A 23970-nucleotide genomic window follows, 5' to 3' on the forward strand; every position below is an offset into this window, starting at 1 on the left:
AAAGTTGTAAACTTTTAAAGTGCTGTGTGGCATTTTCCTTCCCTCCTCCACCACCCCTCCTGGGCTACCTTGGTAGTTATCCCCCTATTTGTGTGATGAATGAATAAAGAATGCAGGAATGTGAAGCAACAATGACTTTATTGCCTCTGCAAACAATGATTAAAGGGAGGAGGGGAGGGTGGTTAGCTTGCAGGGAAGTAGAGTGAACCAAGGGGCGGGGGGTTTCATCAAGGAGAAACAAACAGAACTTCCACACCGTAGCCTGGCCAGTCATGAAACTGGTTTTCAAAGCTTCTCTGATGCGGACCGCGCCCTCCTGTGCTCTTCTAACCGCCCTGGTGTCTGGCTGCGTGTAACCAGCAACCAGGCGATTTGCCTCAACCTCCCACCCTGCCATAAACGTCTCCCCCTTACTCTTACAGATATTGTGGAGTGCACAGCAAGCAGTAATAACAGTGCGAATATTGGTTTTGCTGAGGTCTAAGCGAGTCAGTAAACTGCGCCAGCGCGCCTTTAAACGTCCAAATGCACATTCTACCACCATTCTGCACTTGCTCAGCCTGTAGTTGAACAGCTCCTGACTACTGTCCAGGCTGCCTGTGTACGGCTTTATGAGCCATGGCATTAAGGGGTGGGCTGGGTCCCCAAGGATACATATAGGCATTTCAACGTCCCCAAAAGTTATTTTCTGGTCTGGGAATAAAGTCCCTTCCTGCAGCTTTTGAAACAGACCAGAGTTCCTGAAGATGCGAGCGTCATGTACCTTTCCCGGCCATCCCACGTTGACGTTGGTGAAACGTCCCTTGTGATCCACCAGAGCTTGCAGCACTATTGAAAAGTACCCCTTGCGGTTTATGTACTCGCTGGCTTGGTGCTCCAGTGCCAAGATAGGGATATGGGTTCCGTCTATGGCCTCACCACAGTTAGGGAATCCCATTGCAGCAAAGCCATCCACTTTGACCTGCACATTTCCCAGGGTCACTACCCTTGATATCAGCAGATCTTTGATTGCGTGGGCTACTTGCAACACAGCATCTCCAACAGTAGATTTGCCCACTCCAAATTGATTCCCAACTGACCGGTAGCTGTCTGGTGTTGCAAGCTTCCACAGGGCTATCGCCACTCACTTCTCAACTGTGAGGGCTGCTCTCATCTTGGTATTCATGCGCTTCAGGGCAGGGGAAAGCAAGTCACAAAGTTCCATGAAAGTGCCCCTACGCATGCGAAAGTTTCGCAGCCACTGGGAATCGTCCCAGACCTGCAACACTATGCGGTCCCACCAGTCAGTGCTTGTTTCCCGAGCCCAGAATCGGTATTCCACAGCATGAACTTGCCCCATTAGCACCATGATGCATGCATTGGCAGGGCCCATGCTTTCAGAGAAATCTGTGTCCATGTCCTGATCACTCACGTGACCGTGCTGACATCGCCTCCTCGCCTGGTATCGCTTTGCCAGGTTCTGGTGCTGCATATACTGCTGGATAATACATGTGGTGTTTAATGTGCTCCTAATTGCCAAAGTGAGCTGAACGGCCTCCATGCTTGCCTTGGTATGGCGTCCGCACAGAAAAAAGGCGCGGAACGATTGTCTGCGGAGGGAGGGGCGACTGATGACATGGCTTACAGGGTTGGCTTCAGGGAGCTAAAATCAACAAAAGGGGTGGCTTTACATCAAGGAGTATTTCAGGCAGGACTTCACGGAGGGTTCCAATAAGAAATGGTGCACCTAAATTATTGTTCTTATTGGAACAATGAGGTTAGTCTGGCCTCTGATTGATACATGGCTAGATTTACCTTGCTGCACCTTCTCTGTGAGTGACTGCAGTGTGACCTAGAGGAATGAGTCCCCTAGACGGGGGGGGGGGGGGAAGCAAATGAATACAAAACAAATCTGGTCTATTTCTTGTTTTGATCCACTCCATCTATCTTTTAGATCTTTGGCTGGCAGCAGACGGTGCAGAAGGACTGCATGCCATCCACATCTCATGGCTGCCCGGCAGAAGATGATGCAATAGGACTGCTAGCAATCCATATCGCCTGCCTGCTCACCATAAGATGGTTCAATAGGACTGACTGCAGGACTAAAGAGAATGACCTGGTTGAGTCACTCCAAATTTAGTCCCTGCGCCCATGTCTGCCCAGGCGCTCCTGGCCGACGTGGCCAGGAGCACCTTGGACATGACGAGGACGGCTACTAGTCATACTGTACTGTCTGCTGCCACAAGGCAATGGGTTGCTGCTACTGTGTAGCAATGCAGTACCACGTCTGCCAGCACCCAGGAGACATAGGGTGACGGTTACCTTAGCGGGCTCCATGCTTGCCGTGGTATGGCATCTGCACAGGTAACTCAGGAAAATAGGCGTGAAATGATTGTCTGCCCTTGCTTTCACGGAGGGAGGGAGGGAACGGGGGCCTGACGATATCTACCCAGAACCACCCGCGACAATGTTTTAGCCCCATCAGGCATTGGGATCTCAACCCAGAATTCCAATGGGCAGCGGAGACTGCGGGAACTGTGGGATAGCCACCCACAGTGCAACACTCCGGAAGTCGACACTAGCCTCAGTACTGTGGAAGCACTCCGCCGAGTTAATGCACTTAATGCACTTAGAGCATTTTCTGTGGGGACACACACACTCGAATATATAAAACCGATGTCTAAAAAACTGACTTCTATAAATTCGACCTGATTTCGTACTGTAGACATACCCCTTGTTCATGAAGACAGAGGTAAAAAAAGCATTGAGTACATTAGCTTTTTCCACATCCTCTGTCACTAGGTTGCCTCCCTCATTCAGTAAGGGGTCCACGCTTTCCTTGACTTTCTTCTTCTGGCCAACATAACTGAAGAAACCCTTCTTGTTACTCTTAACATCTCTTGCTAGCTGCAACTCCAGGTGTGATTTGGCCTTCCTAATTTCACTCCTGCATGCCCAAGCAATATTTTTATACTCATCCCTGGTCATTTGTCCAATCTTCCACTTCTTGTAAACTTCTTTTTTGTGTTTAAGATCAGCAAGGATTTCACTGTTAATATGGCAGGCGGCCAGCTTCGCTTTACTATTCTTTCTACACATCGGGATGGTTTGCCCCTGTAACGTCAATAAGGATTCTTTAAAATACAGCCAGCTCTCCCGGACTCCTTTCCCCCTCATGTTATTCTCCCAGGGGATCTTGCCCATCAGTTCCCTGAGGGAGTCAGTATGCTTTTCTGAAGTCCAGGGTCTGCTGCTTTCCTTTCCTCCTTGTGTCAGGATCCTGAACTCGACCATCTCATGGTCACTGCCTCCCAGGTTCCCATCCACTTTTGCTTCCCCTACTAATTCTTCCCGGTTTGTGAGCAGACGAGCTCTGCCCCTAGTTCATTCCTCCAGTACTTGCACAAGGAAATTGTCCCCTACATTTTCCAAATACTTCCTGGATTGTCTGTGCACCGTTGTATTGCTCTCCCAGCAGATATCAGGGTGATTAAAGTCTCCCATGAGAACCAGGGCATGCGATCTAGTAGCTTCTGCAAGTTGCCGGAAGAAAGCCTCGTCCACCTCATCCTCCTGGTCCAGTGGTCTATAGCAGACTCCCACCACGACATCACCCTTGGTGCTCACACTTCTAAACTTAATCCAGAGACTCTCAGGTTTTTCTGCAGTTTCATACCGGAGCTCTGAGCAATCATACTGCTCTCTTACATACAGTGCAACTCCCCCACCTTTTCTGCCCTGCCTGTTCTTCCTGAACAGCTTATATCTGTCCATGACAGTACTTCAGTCATGGGAGTTATCCCACCAAGTCTCTGTTATTCTGATCACATCATAATTCCTTGAGTTTGCCAGGACTTCCAGTTCTCCCTGCTTGTTTCCCAGGCTTTGTGCATTTGTGTATAGGCACTTGAGATAACCCGCTGATCGCCCCTCTTTCTCAGTATGAGGCAGGAGCCCTCCCCTCTCTCACTCTCCTGCTCGTGCTTCCTCCCGGTATCCCACTTCCCCACTTACCTCAGGGCTTTGGTTTCCTTCCCCCGGTGAACCTAGTTTAAAGCCCTCCTCACTAGGTTAGCCAGCCTGCTTGCGAAGATGCTCTTCCCTCTCTTCGTTAGGTGGAGCCCATCTTTGCCTAGCACTCCTCCTTCTTGGAACACCATCCCGTGGTCAAAGAATCCAAAGCCTTCTCTCCGACACCACCTGCGTAGCCATTCATTGACTTCCACAATTCAACGGTCTCTACCCCGGCCTTTTCCTTCCACGGGGAGGATGGACGAGAACACCACTTGTGCTTCAAACTCCTTTATCCTTCTTCCCAGAGCCACGGAGTCTGCAGTGATCCGCTCAAGGTCATTCTTGGCAGTATCATTTGTGCCCACGTGGAGAAGCAGGAAGGGGTAGCGATCTGAGGGTTTGATGAGTCTCGGCCGTCACATCGCGAATCTTAGCTCCTGGCAGCTAAGCAGACTTCTTGGTTTTCCCAGTCGGGGCGGCGGATAGATGACTCAGTCCCCTGAGGAGAGAGTCCCCGACCACCACCCGCCTCCTTCTCTTGGGAGTGGTGGTCGTGGAACCCCCAACCTTAAGACACTGCATCTCATGCCTTCCAACTGGCGGAGTCTCCTTCTGCTCCCTTCCCTCAGACGTATCATCTGGTCCATTCTTAGCATTGATACCTGTGGAGAGAACATGAAAACGGTTACTTACCTGTATCTGCGTTGCTGGTACATGGACGTTCCCCTTTCTTCTTCTGGAGGTCACATGATGCCAAATTTCTTTGCCGGTCTCCTGTCTCCACTGTGCAGCCTGCTCTGAATCTTCAAAACCCTGCATTTGTGCCTTCATTTGTGTGGGTAACAACATATGCAAATTAGATATGCAGTCAGGCAGGATAATATCAAGCCGGTAATCTGAGATGCATATGATATTTATAAAAAATAATACACATCACTCTAGACTTCTGTGAAGAAGAAGAGAGAATCTTCCTTTAGAAAGCATCATAGACTTTAAGGTCAGAAGGGACCATTATGATCATCTAGTCTGACCTCCTGCACAACGCAGGCCACAGAGTCTCACCCATCCACTCCTGTAACAAACCTCTAACCTATGTCTGAGCTATTGAAGTCCTCAAATCATGGTTTAAAGACTTTGAGGTGCAGAGAATCCTCCAGCAAGTGACCTGTGCCCTATGCTGCAGAGGAAGGCGAAAACCCCCCGGGGCCTCTTCCAATCTGCCCTGGAGGAAAATTCCTTCCTGACCCCAAATATGGCGATCAGCTAAACTCTGAGCATGTGGGCAAGACTCGCCAGCCAGCCACCCAGGAAAGAATTCTCTGTAGTAACTCAGATCCCACCCCATCTAACATCCCATCATTGGCCATATCTACCGCTAATAGCTGAAGATCAATTAATTGCCAAAATTAGGCTATCCCATCATATCATCCCTTCCATAAATTTATCAAGCTTAGTCTTGAAGCCAGATATGTCTCTTGCTTCCCTAGGAAGCCTGTTCCAGAACTTCACTCCTCTGATGGTTAGAAACCTTTGTCTAATTTGAAGTCTAAACTTCCTGATGGCCAGTTTATATCCATTTGTTCTTGTGTCCACATTGGTACTGAGCTTAAATAATTCTTCTCCCTCTGTGGTATTTATCCCTCTGATATATTTATAGAGAGCAATCAAATCTCCCCTCAGCCTTCTTTTGGTTAGGCTAAACAAGCCAAGCTCTTTGAGTCTCCTTTCATAAGACAGGTTTTCCATTCCTCGGATCATCCGAGTAGCCCTTCTCTGTACCTGTTCCAGTTTGAATTCATCTTTCTTAAACATTGGAGATTAGAACTGCACACAATATTCCAGATGAAGTCTCACCAGTGCCTTGTATAACAGTACTAACACCTCCTTATCTCTACTGGAAATACCTCGCCTGATGCATCCCAAGACCGCATTAGCTTTTTTCACCACCGTATCACATTGGTGGCTCATAGTCATCCTGTGATCAACCACTACTCTGAGGTCCTTCTCTTCTGTTACTTCCAAGTGATGTGTCCCCAGTTTATGACACAAATTCTTGTTATTAATCCCTAAATGCATGACCTTGCACTTTTCACTATTAAATTTCATCCTATTACTATTACTCCAGTTTACAAGGTCATCCAGATCTTCCTGTATGATATCCTGGTCCTTCTCTGTATTGGCAATACCTCCGAGCTTCGTGTCATCCGCAAACTTTATTAGCGCATTCCCGCTTTTTGGGCCAAGATCAGTAATAAAAAGATTAAATAAGATTGGTCCCAAAACCGATCCCTGAGGAACTCCACTAGTAACCTCCTTCCAGCCTGACAGTTCACCTTTCAGTGTGACCCATTGTAGTCTCCCCTTTAACCAGTTCCTTATCCACCTTTCAATTTTCATATTGATCCTCATCTTTTCCAATTTAGCTAATAATTCCCTATGTGGAACCGTACCAAATGCCTTACTGAAATTGAGGTAAATTAGATCCACTACATTTCCTTTGTCTAAAAAATCTGTTACCTTCTCAAAGAAGGAGATCAGGTGGGTTTGACGCTATCTACCTTTTGTAAAACCATGTTGTATTTTGTCCCAATTACCATTGACCTCAATGTCCTTAACTACTTTCTCCTTCAAAATTTTTTCCAAGATCTTGCATACTACAGATGTCAAACGAACAGGCCTGTAGTTACCCGGATCACTTTTTTTTCCTTTCTTAAAAATAGGAACAATGTTAGCAATTCTCTAGTCATACGCTACAACCCCTGAGTTTACGGATTCATTAAAATATTTTGCTAATGGGCTTGCAATTTCGGGTGCCAGTTCCGTTAATATTCTTGGATGAAGATTATCTGGGCCCCCCGATTTAGTCCCATTAAGCTGTTCAAGTTTGGCTTCTACCTCAGATGTGATAATATCTACCTCCATATCCTCCTTCCCATTTGTTGTCCTATCATTATCCCTAAGCTCCCCATTAGCCTCATTAAAGACTGAGGCAAACTATTTGTTTAGATATTGGGCCATGGCTAGATTATCCTTAACCTTCACTCCATCCTCAGTGTTTAGTGGTCCCACTTCTTCTTTCTTTGTTTTCTTCTTATTTATATGGCTATAGAACCTATTACTATTGGTTTTAATTTCCTTTGCAAGGTCCAACTCTACATGGCTTTTGGCCTTTCTCACTTTATTCCTACATGTTCTGGCCTCAATAGGTAGCTTTCCTTGCTAATCCCTCCCATCTTCCACCCCTTGTAGGCTTTCTGCTTTTTCTTAATCACCTCTCTAAGGTGCTTGCTCATCCAGCTTGGTCTACAACTCCTGCCTATGAATTTTTTCCCCTTTCTTGGAATGCAGGCTTCTGATTGTTTCTGCAACTTTGACTTGAAGTAATTCCAGGCCTCCTCTGCCTTTAGATCCACAAGTTCTTCAGTCCAATCCACTTCCCTAACTAATTTAATTAATTTTTTAAGTTAGCTCTTTTGAAATCAAAAACCCTAGTCACAGATATATTTTTGTGTATCCTTCCATTTAGTTTGAACTGAATTAGCTCATGATCGCTTGAACCAAGATTATCCCCTACAACCATTTCTTCTATGAGGTTCTCACTACTCACCAAAACCAAATCTAAAACGGCATCCCCTCTTGTTGGTTCAGCAACTGCTAGGTGAAGGAATCCATCAGTTATCACATCCAGGAAAATCTGAGCACTATTATTATTACTAGCACTTGTCCTCCAGTCTATATCTGGGAAGTTAAAGTCTCCCATGATCACACAATTCCCACAGTTCCCACAAATGCATCCGATGAAGTGAGCTGCAGCTCACGAAAGCTTATGCTCAAATAAATTGGTTCGTCTCTAAGGTGCCACTAGTATTCCTTTTCTTTTTACAATTCCCATTAGTATTTACTTCATTAAAAACATTAAAGAGGTCTCTATCCATATCCAGATCAGATCCCAGCGGTCGATAGCACACCCCAAGCACTATCCCAGGGGAGGCTCTAGTAGCTTTCTTCCTCAATGTGATTTTTGCCCAGACAGATTCCGTCTTATCCATTCCATCACTTCTTATTTCTTTACAATCTACCTCATCCTTGATATACAGTGCTACTCCACCACCTTTGCCTTTATTTCTCTTTCCTAAACAGCACATACCTTTCAATACCCGTACTCCAGTCATGACGACTGTTCCGCCATGTTTCTGTTCTCCCTATAATATCTGGTTTCACTTCCTGCACCAGTAGCTCTAGTTCCTCCATTTTGTTACCTAGGCTCCTCGCATTAGTGTACAAACATCTTAATTTTGGCCTCGCTCACATTCTTTACCCAATTAGGCACATACATTCTACTGCCAGTATCACCTATTAGACTGGTATGTACACTACCCTTTCTCCTTATGTCCATTCTCCTACCCATGGCAGTATCCTTTCTTACTTCATTTTCTTCCCTCTCAGTGTTAAAATCTGGCGTGGAGATTACCTGGACATCTCCCAACCATCTCCCCCAGATTCCTAGTTTAAAGCTCTCTTGATCAGTTGTGCCATCCTCCATCCTACAAGTCTTTCCCTCCTTACTCAGGTGAAGTCCATCCAGAGAGAACAGTCCTCTGTCCATGAATGCTTCCCAGTGGCCATGCATCCCAAAGGCCTCTTTATAGCACCAGTACCTGAGCCCTCTGAGCGTCATAATCTTGTCACACCTTTGTTGCCCTTCTCTAGGAACAGGCAGAATCCCACTGAAGATCACTTGAGCCTCAATTTACTTAAGCGTCTTCCCCAGCCTAGCATAGTCTCCCTTGATACGTTCCAGCGAGAATCTAGCAGTATCATTTGTTCCCACATGAAGGATAATCAGTGGATTCTTTCCTGCTCCCGTTAGGATCCTCTTCAGCCTCGGGTCCACATCTCAGCACCTGGCAGATAGCACACCCTTCTGTTCTCTGGATCAGCTCTTGTTACGGACCTGTCTATTCTTCTCAGTAAGGAGTCCCCAGTCACGTACACCTGCCTTTTCCTGGCGATGGTGCAATTCTCCAGTCTATCCCCTGTTCCCTCTGGCTGCAAGTCCTCTCAATTCCTATTGTCCCTTGCAATCCTCTGCAACCCATCCCGTATCCTCCTGGGGCTCATATTTGGTGTTTATCTCCAGTGACTCTTGCCCTCTTCCTATAGGACTAGCTGCTCTTCTTCCTTGCCCTCTCACTTTCAGTGACCACCTGCTGTGCTCCTTCTTCATTTTCCAACTCCGCAAACCTGTTCCTGAGCTCTATTTCTCCTTCACTAGCCCGTCTTTTTCTCTGCCTGGTTCTCTTAGTCACATGCTTCCATTGTCCACTTTCCTCACCCAGAAGTATCCCCTCAGAGATCTTTGGTCCTGGTTCCATCTGCAAGTCTGAGCTTTTCTCTTCAGCCTCCTCATGTCTTTGCTTGAAACCCTTCTAAACTCAACCAGAGTTTCCACCTGCATCTCCAGTCCTCAGATCGTCTCTTCCATCAGCTCTATCAGGTGGCACTTCATGGAGATGAAACTCTTTTCAGGTACCCCCTCCAGGATCATGTACATGCCACAGCTTCTACATCCAGTCATCTTCATTGTGTCTTCCACTACTTGGGTCACTACCACTGCTGCCTCTGTGTCTGTCAGAGCCTTCTCACCTAAATCCTGTTAGTCTGGGAAACAGAAACCAAACCAAAACACCACCACCCACAGCAAAACAAACCCCCAACGAGCACCAAAACACTGCCAGACCACCACACACTCCCTTCACTAGCCTGTCTGTTCCTTTGTCTGGCTCTTAGTCTTCCCCCCAACTCCCCTTACAAATTTCCACTCAAACTCCCCTGTTTACAGCTCTGTTTGCTGGCTCCTGTGCTGCTGCAGCTGTCTGTGATCTGACATAACATTTGAGAAACTCTTGGTAAGTAATATGGCTCTATCTGATTATAATACTATAAAAGATGGAAGTTTATAATTTACCTGTATGAGAAAACACCCATGATCGGAAAACAGCTATTAGCTATTGTGCTAATCTGTACAAAATAAATTCTCTTGCTATTGGTCATAATATTTATTATTTGCATAGTGGTACTGTTTCGATGCCCTCATCAGATATCAGGGCCCCATTGTGCTAAGTCTGTATACACATTTAATAAACAGTCCCTGCCTGAGGGAGCTTACAGTCTAATTGTATGATGAGAGACAACAGGTGAGTATAAAAAACAAATAGGGAGGAATAGGTAATAATAATCAGAGGTCATCGTGCATCAGTTGCCTGGCCCTTATTCTGCTTAGCAAAATATAGCCAATAAACTGTTACCATATCTCTGGTTGATTCCTCTTATGTATTCTGACTCTTCTTCCTTCCTCAAGCCCCTTACCCAGTGTAAAGCTTAGGGATCTGCATGTTGCTGTACATGGCACTTTGCCATCCAATAGTCATATTCAATGCCAGATCAATGAGCCAGAAGAAATAGAAAAAACAGTCATTTGATAAAAGAAAAGGAGTACTTGTGGCACCTTAGAGACTAACCAGTTTCCACGGTATGCATCCGATGAAGTGAGCTGTAGCTCACGAAAGCTCATGCTCAAATAAATTGGTTAGTCTCTAAGGTGCCACAAGTACTCCTTTTCTTTTTGCGAATACAGACTAACACAGCTGTTACTCTGAAACCAGTCATTTGATAGTGAGCAAATTAAAATTTAAAATAAACCTCATATGTATAAAGAAAAGGAGGACTTGTGGCACCTTAGAGACTAACAAATTTATTAGAGCATAAGCTTTCGTGGGCTACATCCCACTTCATCGGATGCATAGAATGGAACATACAGTAAGAAGATCTATATATAAACACAGATAAGTTGGAAGTTGCCATACAAACTGTGAGAGGCTAATTAGTTAAGATGAGCTATTATCAGCCAGAGAAAAAAACTTTTTTGTAGTGATAATCAAGATGGCCCATTTAGACAGTTGACAAGCAGGTGTGAGGATACTTAACTTAGGGAAATAGATTCAATATGTGTAATGGCCCAGCCACTCCCAGTCTCTATTCAAACCCAAGTTAATGGTATCTAGTTTGCATATTAATTCAAGCTCAGCAATTTCTCGGTTAAGTCTGTTTTTGAAGCTTTTCTGTTGCAAAATTGACACCCTTAAATCTTTTACTGAGTGGCCAGAGAGGTTGAAGTGTTCTTCTACCGGTTTTTGAATGTCATGATTCCTGATGTCAGATTTGTGTCCATTTATTCTTTTGCGTAGAGACTGTCCGGTTTGGCCAATGTACATGGCAGAAGGCACATGATGGCATATGTCACATTGGTAGATGTGCAGGTGAACGAGCCCCAGATGGTGTGGCTAATGTGATTAGGTCCTATGATGGTGTCACTTGAATAAATATGTGGACAGAGTTGGCATCGGGCTTTGTTGCAAGGATAGGTTTCTGGGGTAGTGTTGTGTGGTGTGTGGTTGCTGAGAGTATTTGCTTCAGGTTGGGGGGCTGTCTGTAAGCGAGGACTGGTCTGTCTCCCAAGATCTGTGAGAGTGAGGGATCATTTTTCAGGATACGTTGTAAATCTGCGATGATGCGCTGAAGAGGTTTTAGTTGGGGGCTGAAGGTGACAGCTAGTGGCATTCTGTTATTTTCTTTGTTGGGCCTGTCCTGTACTCGGTGACTTCTGGATACTCTTCTGGATCTGCCAATCTGTTTTTTCACTTCAGCAGGTGGGTACTGCAGTTTTAAGAATGCTTGATAGAGATCTTGTAGGTGTTTGTCTTTGTCTGAGGGATTGGAGCAAATGCGGTTGTACCTTAGAGCTTGGCTGTAGACAATGGATCGTGTGGTGTGTCCTGGATGGAAGCTGGAGGCATGTAGGTAAGTATAGGGTGGTGTTTATGTGACCATCGCTTATTAGCACAGTAGTGTCCAGAAAAAGGACCGCTTGTGTGGATTGGTCTAGGCTGAGGTTGATGGTGGGATGGAAATTGTTGAAATTGTGGTGGAGTTCCTTAAGGGCTTCTTTTCCATGGGTCCAGATGATGAAGATGTCATCAATGTAGCGCAAGTAGAGTTGGGGTGTTAGGGGACAAGAGCTAAGGAAGCATTGTTCTAAGTCAGCCATAAAAATATTGGCATACTGTGGGGCCATGCAGGTACCCATAGCAGTGCCGCTGACTTGAAGGTATATATTGTCCCTAAATGTGAAATAGTTGTGGGTGTGGACAAAGTCACAAAGTTCAGCCACCAGGTTTTCCATGACATTATCAGGCATACTGTTCCTAACGGCTTGTAGTCCATCTTTGTGTGGAATGTTGGTGTTGAGGGCTTCTACATCCATAGTGGCCAGGATGGTGTTTTCAGGAAGATCACCGATGGATTGTAGTTTCCTCAGAAAGTCAGTGGTGTCTTGAAGATAGCTGGGAGTGCTGGTAGCGTAGGGCTTGAGGAGAGAGTCCACATTGCCAGACAGTCCTGCTGTCAGGGTGCCAATGCCTGAGATGATGGGGCATCCAGGATTCCCAGGTTTATGGATTTTGGGTAGCAGACAGAATATCTCTGCTTGGGGCTATAGGGGTGTGTCTGTGCGGATTTGTTCTTGTGCTTTTTCAGGGAGTTTCTTGAGCAGATGGTGTAGTTTCTTTTGGTAATCCTCAGTAGGATCAGAAGATAATGGCCTGTGGAATGTGGAGTTAGAGAGCTGCCTAGCAGCCTCTTGTTCATATTCCAACTTATTCATGATGACGACAGCACCTCCTTTGTCAGCCTTTTTGATTATGATGTCATAATTGTTCCTGAGGCTGTTGATGCTGTTGTGTTCAGCACGGCTGAGGTTATGGGGCAAGTGATGCTGCCTTTCCACAGTTTCAGCCCGTGCACGTCGACGGAAGCAATCTATGTAGAAGTCCAGTCTGTTGCTTTGACCTTCAGGAGGAGTCCACCCAGAATCCTTCTTTTTGTAGTGTTGGTAGGAAGGATTCTGTGGGTTAGTATGTTCAGAGGTGTGTTGGAAATATTCTTTGAGTCGGAGATGTCGAAAGTAGGATTCTAGGTCACCACAGAACTGTATCATGTCTGTGTGTCTGGAGGGACAAAAGGAGAGGCCCCAAGATAGGACAGACTCTTCTGCCGGGCTAAGAATATAGCTGGAAAGATTAACAATATTGTTGGGTGGGTTAAGGGAACTACTGTTGTGGCTCTTTGTGGCATGTAGCAGTTTAGATAGTTTAGTGTCCTTTTTCTTTTGTAGAGAAGCAAAGTTTGTGTTGTAAATGACTTGTCCAGTTTTACATGTGTAAGTAAAAGTAATTATTATTGCTGCCTTTTCTAGCTTCAGAATGAAAATATTCAACTGCAGGCTTGTTTCTTTGTACTGAAATACTTTTCAGATTTTGTCAATAATGAGTTAGCATCGGATTTTTCATGATTATACTTCCTGTGGTTTATTCCTGGTCCAGGAATGAGCAAGTGGAAAGGTGTTTTAGAGCCACTGTTCACTGCTTCCAGCTGTGCTGAGACACCTATGGCATCTCCAGAAAGATTTTTCACCCTTTATTTCTCTTCACTCTGCAGTTCCATCATTGTCTCCAGTGGATCCATAACAGATCTGAGGTCTTCTTTGGAGGAGGTTAGAGGAAGAATCAAGAAATCTGATTCTTCCCTTATCCTTTTGCTTCTCCTCTTATAGGTATATTTCCAGATCCCAGCTACTGAAGAAACTGTCAGCCCTGATCTGAGTTCCACCACAACTTCCACCACTGTCCTGGCCCTGTTGGGTTCCACCACAACAACTTTTGGATGATCCGCCTTTATACATGGAAAGGTGTAGTGTCATCCAATAAGGATCCAGTGGCTCAACACTCTTCAGATCCGGTTACTCCAGATCCATCCGTAGCTCAGTTGGTTGTACCTGATACACTTTCTGAAGAAGAGGATGAGGCGACACCTCCTCTTTTGGACCAGGAACAAATGGATACTGACTTTCATCCCCATTTGTTTCCTGACGAGCATGTGGGTGTAACTTTTGCTTCTTCCTGTTTTGAGGATGCTTTGCAACTGCATGACCTTGTTGATTGCATGGTACCCACATTAAATTTACCTTTGGTGGCTGTGGAGGAAGTCTCCCATCCAGTACTTGACATTCTTGTGACTACCTCCATGAACAGGATGTTGCAGTCTGCCAAGACTGTTTGGTCAATTCCTGCTACCTGTCAACCTATTTCCAAGAAAACAAACAAACAGTACTAGAGTCTACATGAATGGCTCTCTTACTTTCGTTCACAGCCTGTGCAAATTCACTAATGGTGGCTGCTGCCAGTATAGGTTTAGGTCTGGTCAAACTCACTCTACTCCTGCTGATAGAGAGGAGAGAAAAACTGACACACTTGTAAGAAAAGTTTTCTTGTCCTCTTCTCTGGGAATTGGAGTGGCTAATTACTAGTCAATGATGGCCTGTTATCAATTCCACTTATGGGAGAGGATGGCTTATTTGTCCAAGATTTGCCAGGAGATAAAAGACTGGCTAATGCTATTTTGATAGAACAGCAGCATATGGCAAAGTATGCCCTCAGAGAATCATTTGATGCTTCAGACTCTTCCACCAGAGCACTGGCATCTGCAGTTACCTTGAGGAGGCAATCTCAGCTCCATTCCTCTTTCTTGACTGTGGACATTAGAGTCAAGGAGGAAGATCTCCCATTCAAAGGAGATGGTCTTTGCAGCAATAAGACTGATGAACTGTTGGAAAAATTAAAGAAAACTAGATCCATTGCTCGTTTTATGGGTATCTATCCCTCACTCAGAAGGGGACTTTCTACTCCTTCTTTTCAATACCAGGGGCAATATTGCCCTCAGTTATCTACTTATTTTTCTTCAAATCAGAGTAATCAGCAACAGCATCAGCAATCTCAGTCTTCATTCCAGACCCAGCATAAAAAGCATCTGTCAGATACCTAACATGAAGACCCCTTCTTCATCTTCTGTGAACACCAGATTGGATGTGATGATCAAGAGTCACGGACCAATCAGCCAGGATCCATCCCTTCTTTTATTTGCAGACAAGCTAGCCCAATTCATCAACAAATAACCTTGGACTTATGGGTACTAGAGATAATAGAGAAGGGCTGGGCCAGTCAGTCTGAAAAACTGCCCCCTCTTTATTCTCCCTACCCTTCCCCTTTCAGGAAACCTTCTTACAATATTATTCAGAAGAACACAAGCTGCTCCAGATAGGAGCTGTCAAGGTGGTACCCAAAAATCTTTTCAAGGTACTGCCTGACACAGAAAAAAGATGAGAGTCTTCGTCTGATTTTAGATTTAGGAAAATTGAACAGGTATATCTAGAAGTTCTGGTTTTCTATGTTAACCCTGGCCTCCATAATTTCCTTGCTTTCAACTGTGGATTGGTTCACCACTCTTGATTTAAAGGACATTTATTTTCATATCTCTATTTCACATAGTATTGAAAATACCTACATTTCATGGTGGTGGGCACCATTTCCAGTACAAGGTATACCTGTTCAGCCTGTCAACTGCACAAAGGGCCTTTTCAAAGTGCCTTTCTGTAGTAGCAACACATCTGAGAAAATAAGGTAGTTTTGTTTATCCATATTTGGATGATTGGTTGCTTAAAGCTAGTTCACGTGAGGATGTGTTACTCCACATCATGTTTACAATCTTCATCTTTCCAAATTTGGGTCTGCATCTCAGTGTCAAAAAAAATCAACTTTCTGGCCACCTCAGATAATTCCTTTTATAGGTTCTATACTGGACTCAGAAGCAGGGAAAGCTTTTCTTTCAGAGGACAGGTTACTAAAGATAGAGCAAGTGGTTTTGCAAATTTGAGACTGCCCATCCTGGAAGGTAATCATCTTACTGGGTCTCATGGGTTTGATGGCAGGGACCAATTATGTAGCTCCCTTTGCTATTCTCAGAATGTGATGCAGGCAGCATTGGACATCTTGAATCTACACATCAAATCAGGACAGTCTTCAAAAGTTTGTCACCATGCCTCAGGATGTTCTAGATTCACTGAGGTGGTAGATGAACAAAGCAAATGTTCTCAGAGGCATCCTGTCCAATCCCGCTTTTTTTTAATTCAAAAAATTTCAACCAGTTCTATGACTGGTCAAAAAAATGGGCAGGAAATTACTTCAGTTTCATTGAAATTGTTCTCATTTTTTTCAATTCAGAATTTCATCAAAATGTCAAATTTAAAAGATTGAAAAAAATTGCTCTCAGTATGAAACTATTTGTTCTTCAGACATAATCCTAACATGGTATGCAGAAAAGTAGAGCCCTTTGAAGATGTCTATGATACGTATTAGAGAGGGGTCTGAACCAAAACCAAAGACCTGAAGACTTCACCTGAACTTTGCAACTTGGATATACATCTAATATAGAACACACATACATACACTTTCAGGGAAGTTAAAGTGTAGTGCTGAATACAGTTTAAGTCAGATATTCCCTTGCCATCATCAAGTGCTTTAAAATTAGCCTTAAAAAATGATGATGATGATGTGTATAGCTTTTATCTCATCAGCCGCCTGGACCGTCCTTCTCATGCCCCCCCTCCCCCCCCTATCGGGATGACTTTTACAAAGCTCCTAGTGGTGGTGACCTATTCAGTAAAGGTCCTATTTAAATACTGGAGTGTTACCAATCTGAATGCTGTAATGTAACATGCTGGCATTTGCCTATTGACACAGAAGCCACACATTTCATTTTATCCTTAGTGAAGGTTTTCCTACAAGATTCATTAGTAATTCATGTCATTTTGTTCAAGGTGGGGAAGAATCTAGAATTTATCTTCAGCATGGTGCACTTCAGCACCAACTGCAATAACTAGAGTTGGATTCATACACCTTAACTTTCCAGACAAGCAGATCAGTCTCTAAACCACAATAAAGGCAGGATAGTCTCCTTCAACTGCACCTCATGCTGCGTGGAGGGGAAAAGAGAAAATGCAAAGTAGGAAATGAATGATACATAGCTCATAAACAGGAACTGCCTGAAGGAATATTACATTATCCATGAAATCACATACCAGTGGATAATTTCTTGCTGGTTTATACACAGAAAACAAGATAGTTGGGAAATGCTAATTGACTGCTGAGCAGCTAGGCCTCACTAGTTTTTTTTTTTTTTACTAGAAACTATGTTAACCTGGAGAAATTCTCTTCACCAAATGTCCTTTGTTCATGGCAGCACATATTTCATTGGATAAAATATGTGCTGCAGTAAATGTTGTGACCATCAAAGGCAATGCACTGTATTATTCCTAAGCCATTTCAAGCCTCCAGTATAAGTGAATTTTATTATCGCTCCATTAACCCTTTGCTGAGCTTGTTAGAGTGCAACCTCCTGAGAAAAGTAACATCGTATCATTTCAGTTAGAAATCTATGGGTTAGGTTCTCATCTGCTGTAAATCTGTACCCCTCCACTGACTTCATTGGAGCTGGAGCTACTCTGATTTACACCAACTGGGGATCTGGTCCTCTATTTTTATTCACACTCCAATATGAGTAGAAAAAGCAGTGAGATAAAAGCTCCTAAAATACATCATCAAAGGGTAGGTTTTTGTTATAATAACTGATCTGTAATTAAGCTAGGCTAAAATCCTTCCATCAGATCCACAGGCACACTAGGGCAGGGATTCTCAAACTGGGGGTCAGGATGAGGAATTGCTGGCAGCATGGAACAGCTGGGAGGCAGCGCTGGTGGTGCTGAATGGCAAGCAGGAAGCCTGTAGCTCTCATCTCCCTAAAATCATTGTGATGTTTTGATGCTTGATGGATTGGCTGAGGAAGAGGATGGTGGTTCATGTGCTTCAGGGAGGGAATGAGAATAGAGATGGAAGCAGAGCTCCTGGTGGGAATGAGATTAGGCAGGGGTAGGTAATGCAGACAGGCAGATACCATGGCAGTACAGGACATGGTGCATATGTGATGTCCTCAGTGTCCCATGGATTCAAGAACATGTGTAATTATAACCCTACATGTGGAACTAACTGTTGTTTAAACCCTGACAATCTGATGGGAGATGTGGCCCAATATCCTATGAAACTCCTCTATCAGCCAGACCTACCCAACAGGCAAAGATGAATTTCACTTGAGATTTGTTGCCCTGCTTGTGTGCAGAGACCACCAGGCAATGGGGAAATTCCTGGAACAACACCTGATGAACTTTAACAGAAAATCAATGCAGACAGTTGCTCCAACCCCATTATTCCACTAGGAACTGTCCATTTTTGCAATCTTTGGTGAAGTGGGATGGGACTGAGCAGCAGGTTTCTGGGGATGGGTTTTATTTTAGAAGCTTTATATACCTGAAATGGAAAAACCTCTTTTAATTTGCTTCATCTCCAGTGACCATAAGCTTGCCAAGAGCCAAGTCAACGTTCTGTGATTAAACGTATTTGCTGCTGATTCTCTCAGGAGTCAGTGGTTCTGAAAGCTCTGGATCAAATCATAAAAGTATTAAAGACAGCTTTTTAAAAACAAAATTACAAAATGTGTCTAATTACATTTAACTATCTGTATAAATGATAGTCCCTGGTGTTTAATTATCTAATTAAACTAAGTTAAAAGATGGAGAGACCTTTCTAACCGCAGTGATGCAATAGTGGTAAAATTGATGTATCTGGCAAAAGTAGTTCTTTCAGAAAACAGTGGCTTGTTATAGATTTTGAATTAAAGGAAGAAAAATTAATCTAAAGCATTTAAATATATATACTCTCTGCAGTAAAAATGTTACCTGCAATAAAATTTTCATTGTGTTTGTTACTTAATAGATACCTAGCAGTACATTTCATGACTTTTTTTTCTTTCCATTACTATTTGTGATTTATGAACTTTGAAATCACAATAAAATAGAATCTATAAAGTTGTTCAACTCGCTAGGTTCCTCTCAGAGAACTGGGGATGCTATTCTGTAGTTAAATGAAAACAAAACAAACTGCTGAAAATGAGTGGTTTAGACCACTGTTGTAAAAGTATATTTGGGATTTTCAAAATCACTCTGTCCCTTGAAATAAATGGGAATTTTACAATGGGCTTTGAAAAGATATTATAGAATTAGACTTATGGTGAGTGCTTTTGAAAATCCTACTTGTAAATTGTGGAAGCCTCAAAGGTTAAAATTCAGTCCATGGTTGCCCTTATCTTTAATGGTTCTTGGAGAATGGAATGATCTGAGCACAGGATTTGGGGACAGGAATTTCTGAGTCCTCTATCTGACTTTGACACTGACTTCCTCTGTGACCTTAAGCAAAACACTTAAACCTGCACTTTAAAACTTTGGTGCCTGAAGTTAGGCACCTAAATCATTATTTAAACATGTCGGAAAGTGGTCTGAATGTTCTTTTTAGAGCGACTCAGGACCCACAACTCTCATTGACTTCAGTCGGAGCTATAGGGCTGAAAATCAGGCCAATTATGTAGATGCCTAACTTTAGGCATCATGGTACAGATCCACAAAGGTACTTAGGCACCCTAAGTCACAATTTTAGTCTCCACTGTGACCCACAAAACTCTCTCAGCTGCTGCCTAACCCTGTAGGTCCCTAAACACACTCAGTGCCTAAGTTTTTGCAATTAAAGTTCCCTGGCACCTAAATTTCTGCTGCTTCACTCTATGCATCTGAACACTTGTCTTCTGTCTTCCCCAGAGTGATCCACAAAGTGAGGGAAGATAGGGATTCATCCACCTCACTTGCATGCAGGGCACAATCTGGTAGGTGTGCTCAGAGGTCACGTACTGGATCAGGACCTGTTCAAAGTCTGGCTGGAGGAGGACCCACCTTATACCTTTTAGCCCCCTCATTAGAACACTTACCTGGGTTGTGGGAGACCCCCGTTCAGCCAGGGAGAGAAGGGATTTGAACAGGGGTCTCCCACTCCTGTCAGGTGAGTGCTCTAACCACTGAGTTCTGGGATATTCAGATTTGGGGCTCCCTCAATCTCTCCTGTTGAAGTTGTTCCACTTTGTATAAATAATTAGTCACTGGAGCAGGGAGACTGGATGCTGGGTTCCCCACCTCCCACGTATGTGCCGTAACCACTAAGATATAGAGTTATTCTCAGTCTTAGTCTCTCTGGCCTAATGACGCTTTAATTATTTATCCAAATTTAGGAGAGACTAAACAAGAGAGGAGGACACTGCACATCACAATATCCCATATCTTAGTGGTTGAAGCACTCCCCTAAGAATGCGAGACCCCTGTTCAAATCCTTTTTCACCCTCTGACAGAGAGGGAAATTGAACCCAGGTCTCCCACATCCCAGGTGAATGCACTAAGCTAAAGGTTATAAAGCGGGAAGTGGCACCACCACTGTGCTGATGGTTTAGAGCATATTCAGAGTCTGAGTCAGTCCCACTTATGTTCCAGTTAATTTATTTTCTTTTTTCTTAAGCAGAGGCAGTAATACATAGTAAATGTGAGATTTCATTGACTTGGTTGGCCTTGCAGGACACAAAAGAGCAACATCACAGAGTGGGAAGGAAAGTCATGCCTAAAGGAAGAAGTAACAGGAAAAAAATAACCAGTCTGATTGTGGCAAGATCAGTTAGTTGATCTGGAATAACTGCATCATTTTGTTTTCGCTGTCATATGAATTAAAAAAAGGGTCCAATATTCCAATACCAGAAAGTCTTTTAGCATCTTGGTTAATTATAAGGAATACAATCACACTTACTAAACTCTGTCCCACTCCCTCACGCTTCCACACTCTGGGCTCCATCACCAAATACTCTTTGGCTTGCTTTGATCATGCCATTAACTGAAAATCTAAAGCAGCAGCAGAACTAATTAGAGACTGAAGTTCTCATCCAAGCTGGAGAAGACTTAATGGACTGAGCACTAGACATGGCATAGATAGTTTCTCAGTGGTCACATGTTCAAACTCTGGCAGAACCAATTCAGCCCTTCACCATGTTCAGGCCATACAGCTGACTATACAAATCTTTCAAAAGAGACCCAAGTCCCGGCAAGAGAATGCAGCTACTGAAATGCCTTAACTATCAGAACACTGGTCTCAGGACATCGACAATTCCTTTACTTCAGGAAACAACTGAAAGTAATAAACTCATCCATAAATGCAAGTACCTACCTTTTATTTTATTTTAATAGATTCATTTATAAAGTGTGCATGGCTTGAGCAGCTGTAAAATGCTTAGCCCTGGACCCACTGAAGTTAATGGAAGTTGTATCATTAGCTTCAGGGGGAGCAGGGTTTGAGTTATAAAAACAAAACCCATCACAACTTACATGAGCTATCCACAATGAGTGGCAGTAAAGAACCCCTGCTGAGCTGGCTTATGGAAACATTGGCAATATTCCTCTCATTTTTCAGGAATAAAATAGAAGATTTGTAAAAATCAGAAGAAATAAACCAAATAGACACATGTTCCAGCATGTCTACTAGTCTTTGTCACAGCAGTTCACTGATCTTGGGCTCTTAGGGACTATGAAGGGAAGCAATTTCCAATGCTGGAGGCCCTTGTTGGAGAGAAGTCATTGCAGCCAGCCTGAGAGTCTCACCTTGTGAACCAATAGCAAGAGTATTCTCGATGCTTTTATCTATTGTAGGGGGGAAGAGAGCAAGGGGCAGCCTACAAGACAGCCAGATCCCAGACCATTCAGGCCTTTAAAAGTTATCAATCATCGTCCACATTTTGAATTACATGTCAATGTAGAGCAGCAAAGGTGGTATGTGCTCAGAGAAGCTGTCCCACTTCAGCAAGTGGACAGCTGCTCCATGCTCCTCCATATTAAGCAGAGTGTATTCATATTATGGAGAACACTGGGAAAGCACTGTAGATGGTGCCAGTTTTGGCAAAGTTCCCTTTTCAACGGACTGTCAGCGCCTCCATGTTAATCTGCTGACTCTGCCACCTGACAGGAGAAAAGGAGCGTTGAGAACAGCTATGAGCATGAGCACTGGGGAAATGAAAAAGGCAGGCTGGAAATGAGGAAAAAGTAGATCAAGTGAAGAGAAAGAATGTAGGAAAGTATGAGAGACAGCCAGTTACTGCTGTACTCTTTCAGTAGGATAATTTATTTCAATCTCTTTGCACTGTTTGATACAGAAAATGTCAAGGGAAATACAGGTGTCCCTGGCAAGGCTTTTGCTTGACCCGATTCTATCTATATAGAAGCTGATAGCCAAGTATTTACTTGATTACCTAGAAGCAGGTGTGACAAAACCAATCTTGGTCTTGTTTATTTTAGCAGTATCACTCCAAAGACTCTGTCAGCAAACTATTATTTCTAAAAGGTTGTAAGCTGTGGCTGTACATTTGCTCTGGACTGAAATTCACGAACATAGTCTCTAAGGTGCCACAAGTACTCCTTTTCTTTTTGCGAATACAGACTAACACAGCTGCTACTCTGAAAACTAACAGTGCAATTTCCAGAGCTGGATAAAAAAATATTTGCATGATTTGTTGTAAAAAATAGGAGGCCAACCCCGCTTTACTCACACAAGTGAGTCAAAGAGGAGAGTGAGGGAGCATTGAAGCCAATGGGACTACTTGCATGAGTAAGGGTTAAAGGATCAGGCTATATATTTGTCCTTTAAAATGGGTGTATAGGTGGGGAGAGAAAAGGGCCAGATTCTCAGGTGGTATAAATCAATGTAATCACTAATTTACACCAGCAAAGGATCTGGCCCTATATGAGTAAGGCTAAATTCTTCCCTTGGGTATTCCTGTGCAGATTCCATTAACTTCAGTGAGACTTGAGTAGAATTTAGTTGTTGTTTCTTCACACCATGCTCACTCCCCACCTAGGATACGAGCTCTGGTGTGAAAACATGATCTGCCAGAAGCATTGCGCCAATGTTTCCCTTTGTAAGCAATAGATCCTCTTTGTAAATTCTGTAAAACATGTTGAATAAAATTTTTTAACTTCCTTTGCAACTACAAAAATCATTTCCCAGTGGCATTTTGCAAACATTCAGCTAAAATGGGAACTCTTCATTTTTTTTAAGTGTCAAATGGATAAAAAAAAACCTAAACTCCTATTTTGATTAGTTTTGCTTAGCATTTTCCCAGAAGAGTTGGTACTTACATAAACCTGAGCTCTGATTCTCTTCTGACTAAGACTTCCCGAAGCCTCTGGATCTTTGCCATCTCCAATTCGATTTCCTCAGGCATCATTGTTGTTTCAGCCATTGAGATGATGTCAAGTTGATCTATGTGTGTGAAGGAAGACAGGAAATGAATGAGGCTGGTCTAACTAAACTTAGCAGGATCTTTAAAGAATACAACTTAATCGGCCATGGTGAATTAATGTGGGTAGCAGGGAACATACTAGCTGGATGCTAGGTAGACTGGTCCTTTCTTGTTTTGCTGGGTAGTTTCAATTATTTTAATCATTTAAAAATAAAAGGATTCCTGTAAATCTCTAATACGATTTGACATGTGCGCAAAAGAAAGCCTAACCTACAGTAACCCAGTGTACTGTCAGAGCTGCTGTGCCTTATTTTACATCACTACAGACTTTTAAAATATAGCAATATAACTGCTACAAAGCTTACCAGCTACAAGAATTCACTCTTGTGAACAATCCTGCATTGGAAGAGATATGGACAAAATGAACTAATAAGAATTTTTCATCCCTAATTCCTATGATTCTTCCTGGAACTCCATTTATTTAAATGGGACAGGCAGTTAAAAGGACAGCCCAGAGAAAAGGGCCCATCAGAGAAGAGGCTAAAGAGAACAGGCTAAAGAGTGTGTATAAGAGGCTAAGGGCCTAATCCTGTGAAGCACAGAATGTTTTTTGTGAAATGCTAGTAATCATGATTTCCATTGAAATCAGGTGGAGTGGAGGATACACAGTACTTTGTAGGAGGTGTTCAGCAAGTGGCAGGATCAGGCAGGCCCCTTTTATTATTATTTTTGTGTAATTGACATGTTCTCTCTTCCCTATTGGTAGAAGTAGGTACTATCTGTCTACAGAGAGTTGGTTTGGGAAGGAGGACTCTGACC

The 23970-nt window shown here is 43.4% G+C and overlaps 1 protein-coding gene across 2 annotated transcripts in view; it reads right to left on the bottom strand.

Annotated features, from left to right (window-relative positions):
- BMERB1 (bMERB domain containing 1) overlaps window positions 1-23970 on the bottom strand; it is a 127421-nt gene that overhangs the window by 39802 nt on the left and 63649 nt on the right. For both annotated transcript variants that reach the window (XM_073362357.1, XM_073362355.1), the window contains exon 2: window positions 23048-23171. In XM_073362357.1, coding sequence (XP_073218458.1) covers window positions 23048-23171 — 124 coding nt within the window. The remainder of the gene's footprint in view (window positions 1-23047; window positions 23172-23970) is intronic.

Source organism: Lepidochelys kempii, chromosome 10 (assembly GCF_965140265.1).
Source record: "Lepidochelys kempii isolate rLepKem1 chromosome 10, rLepKem1.hap2, whole genome shotgun sequence".
Classification (NCBI taxonomy): Eukaryota; Metazoa; Chordata; order Testudines; family Cheloniidae; genus Lepidochelys; species Lepidochelys kempii.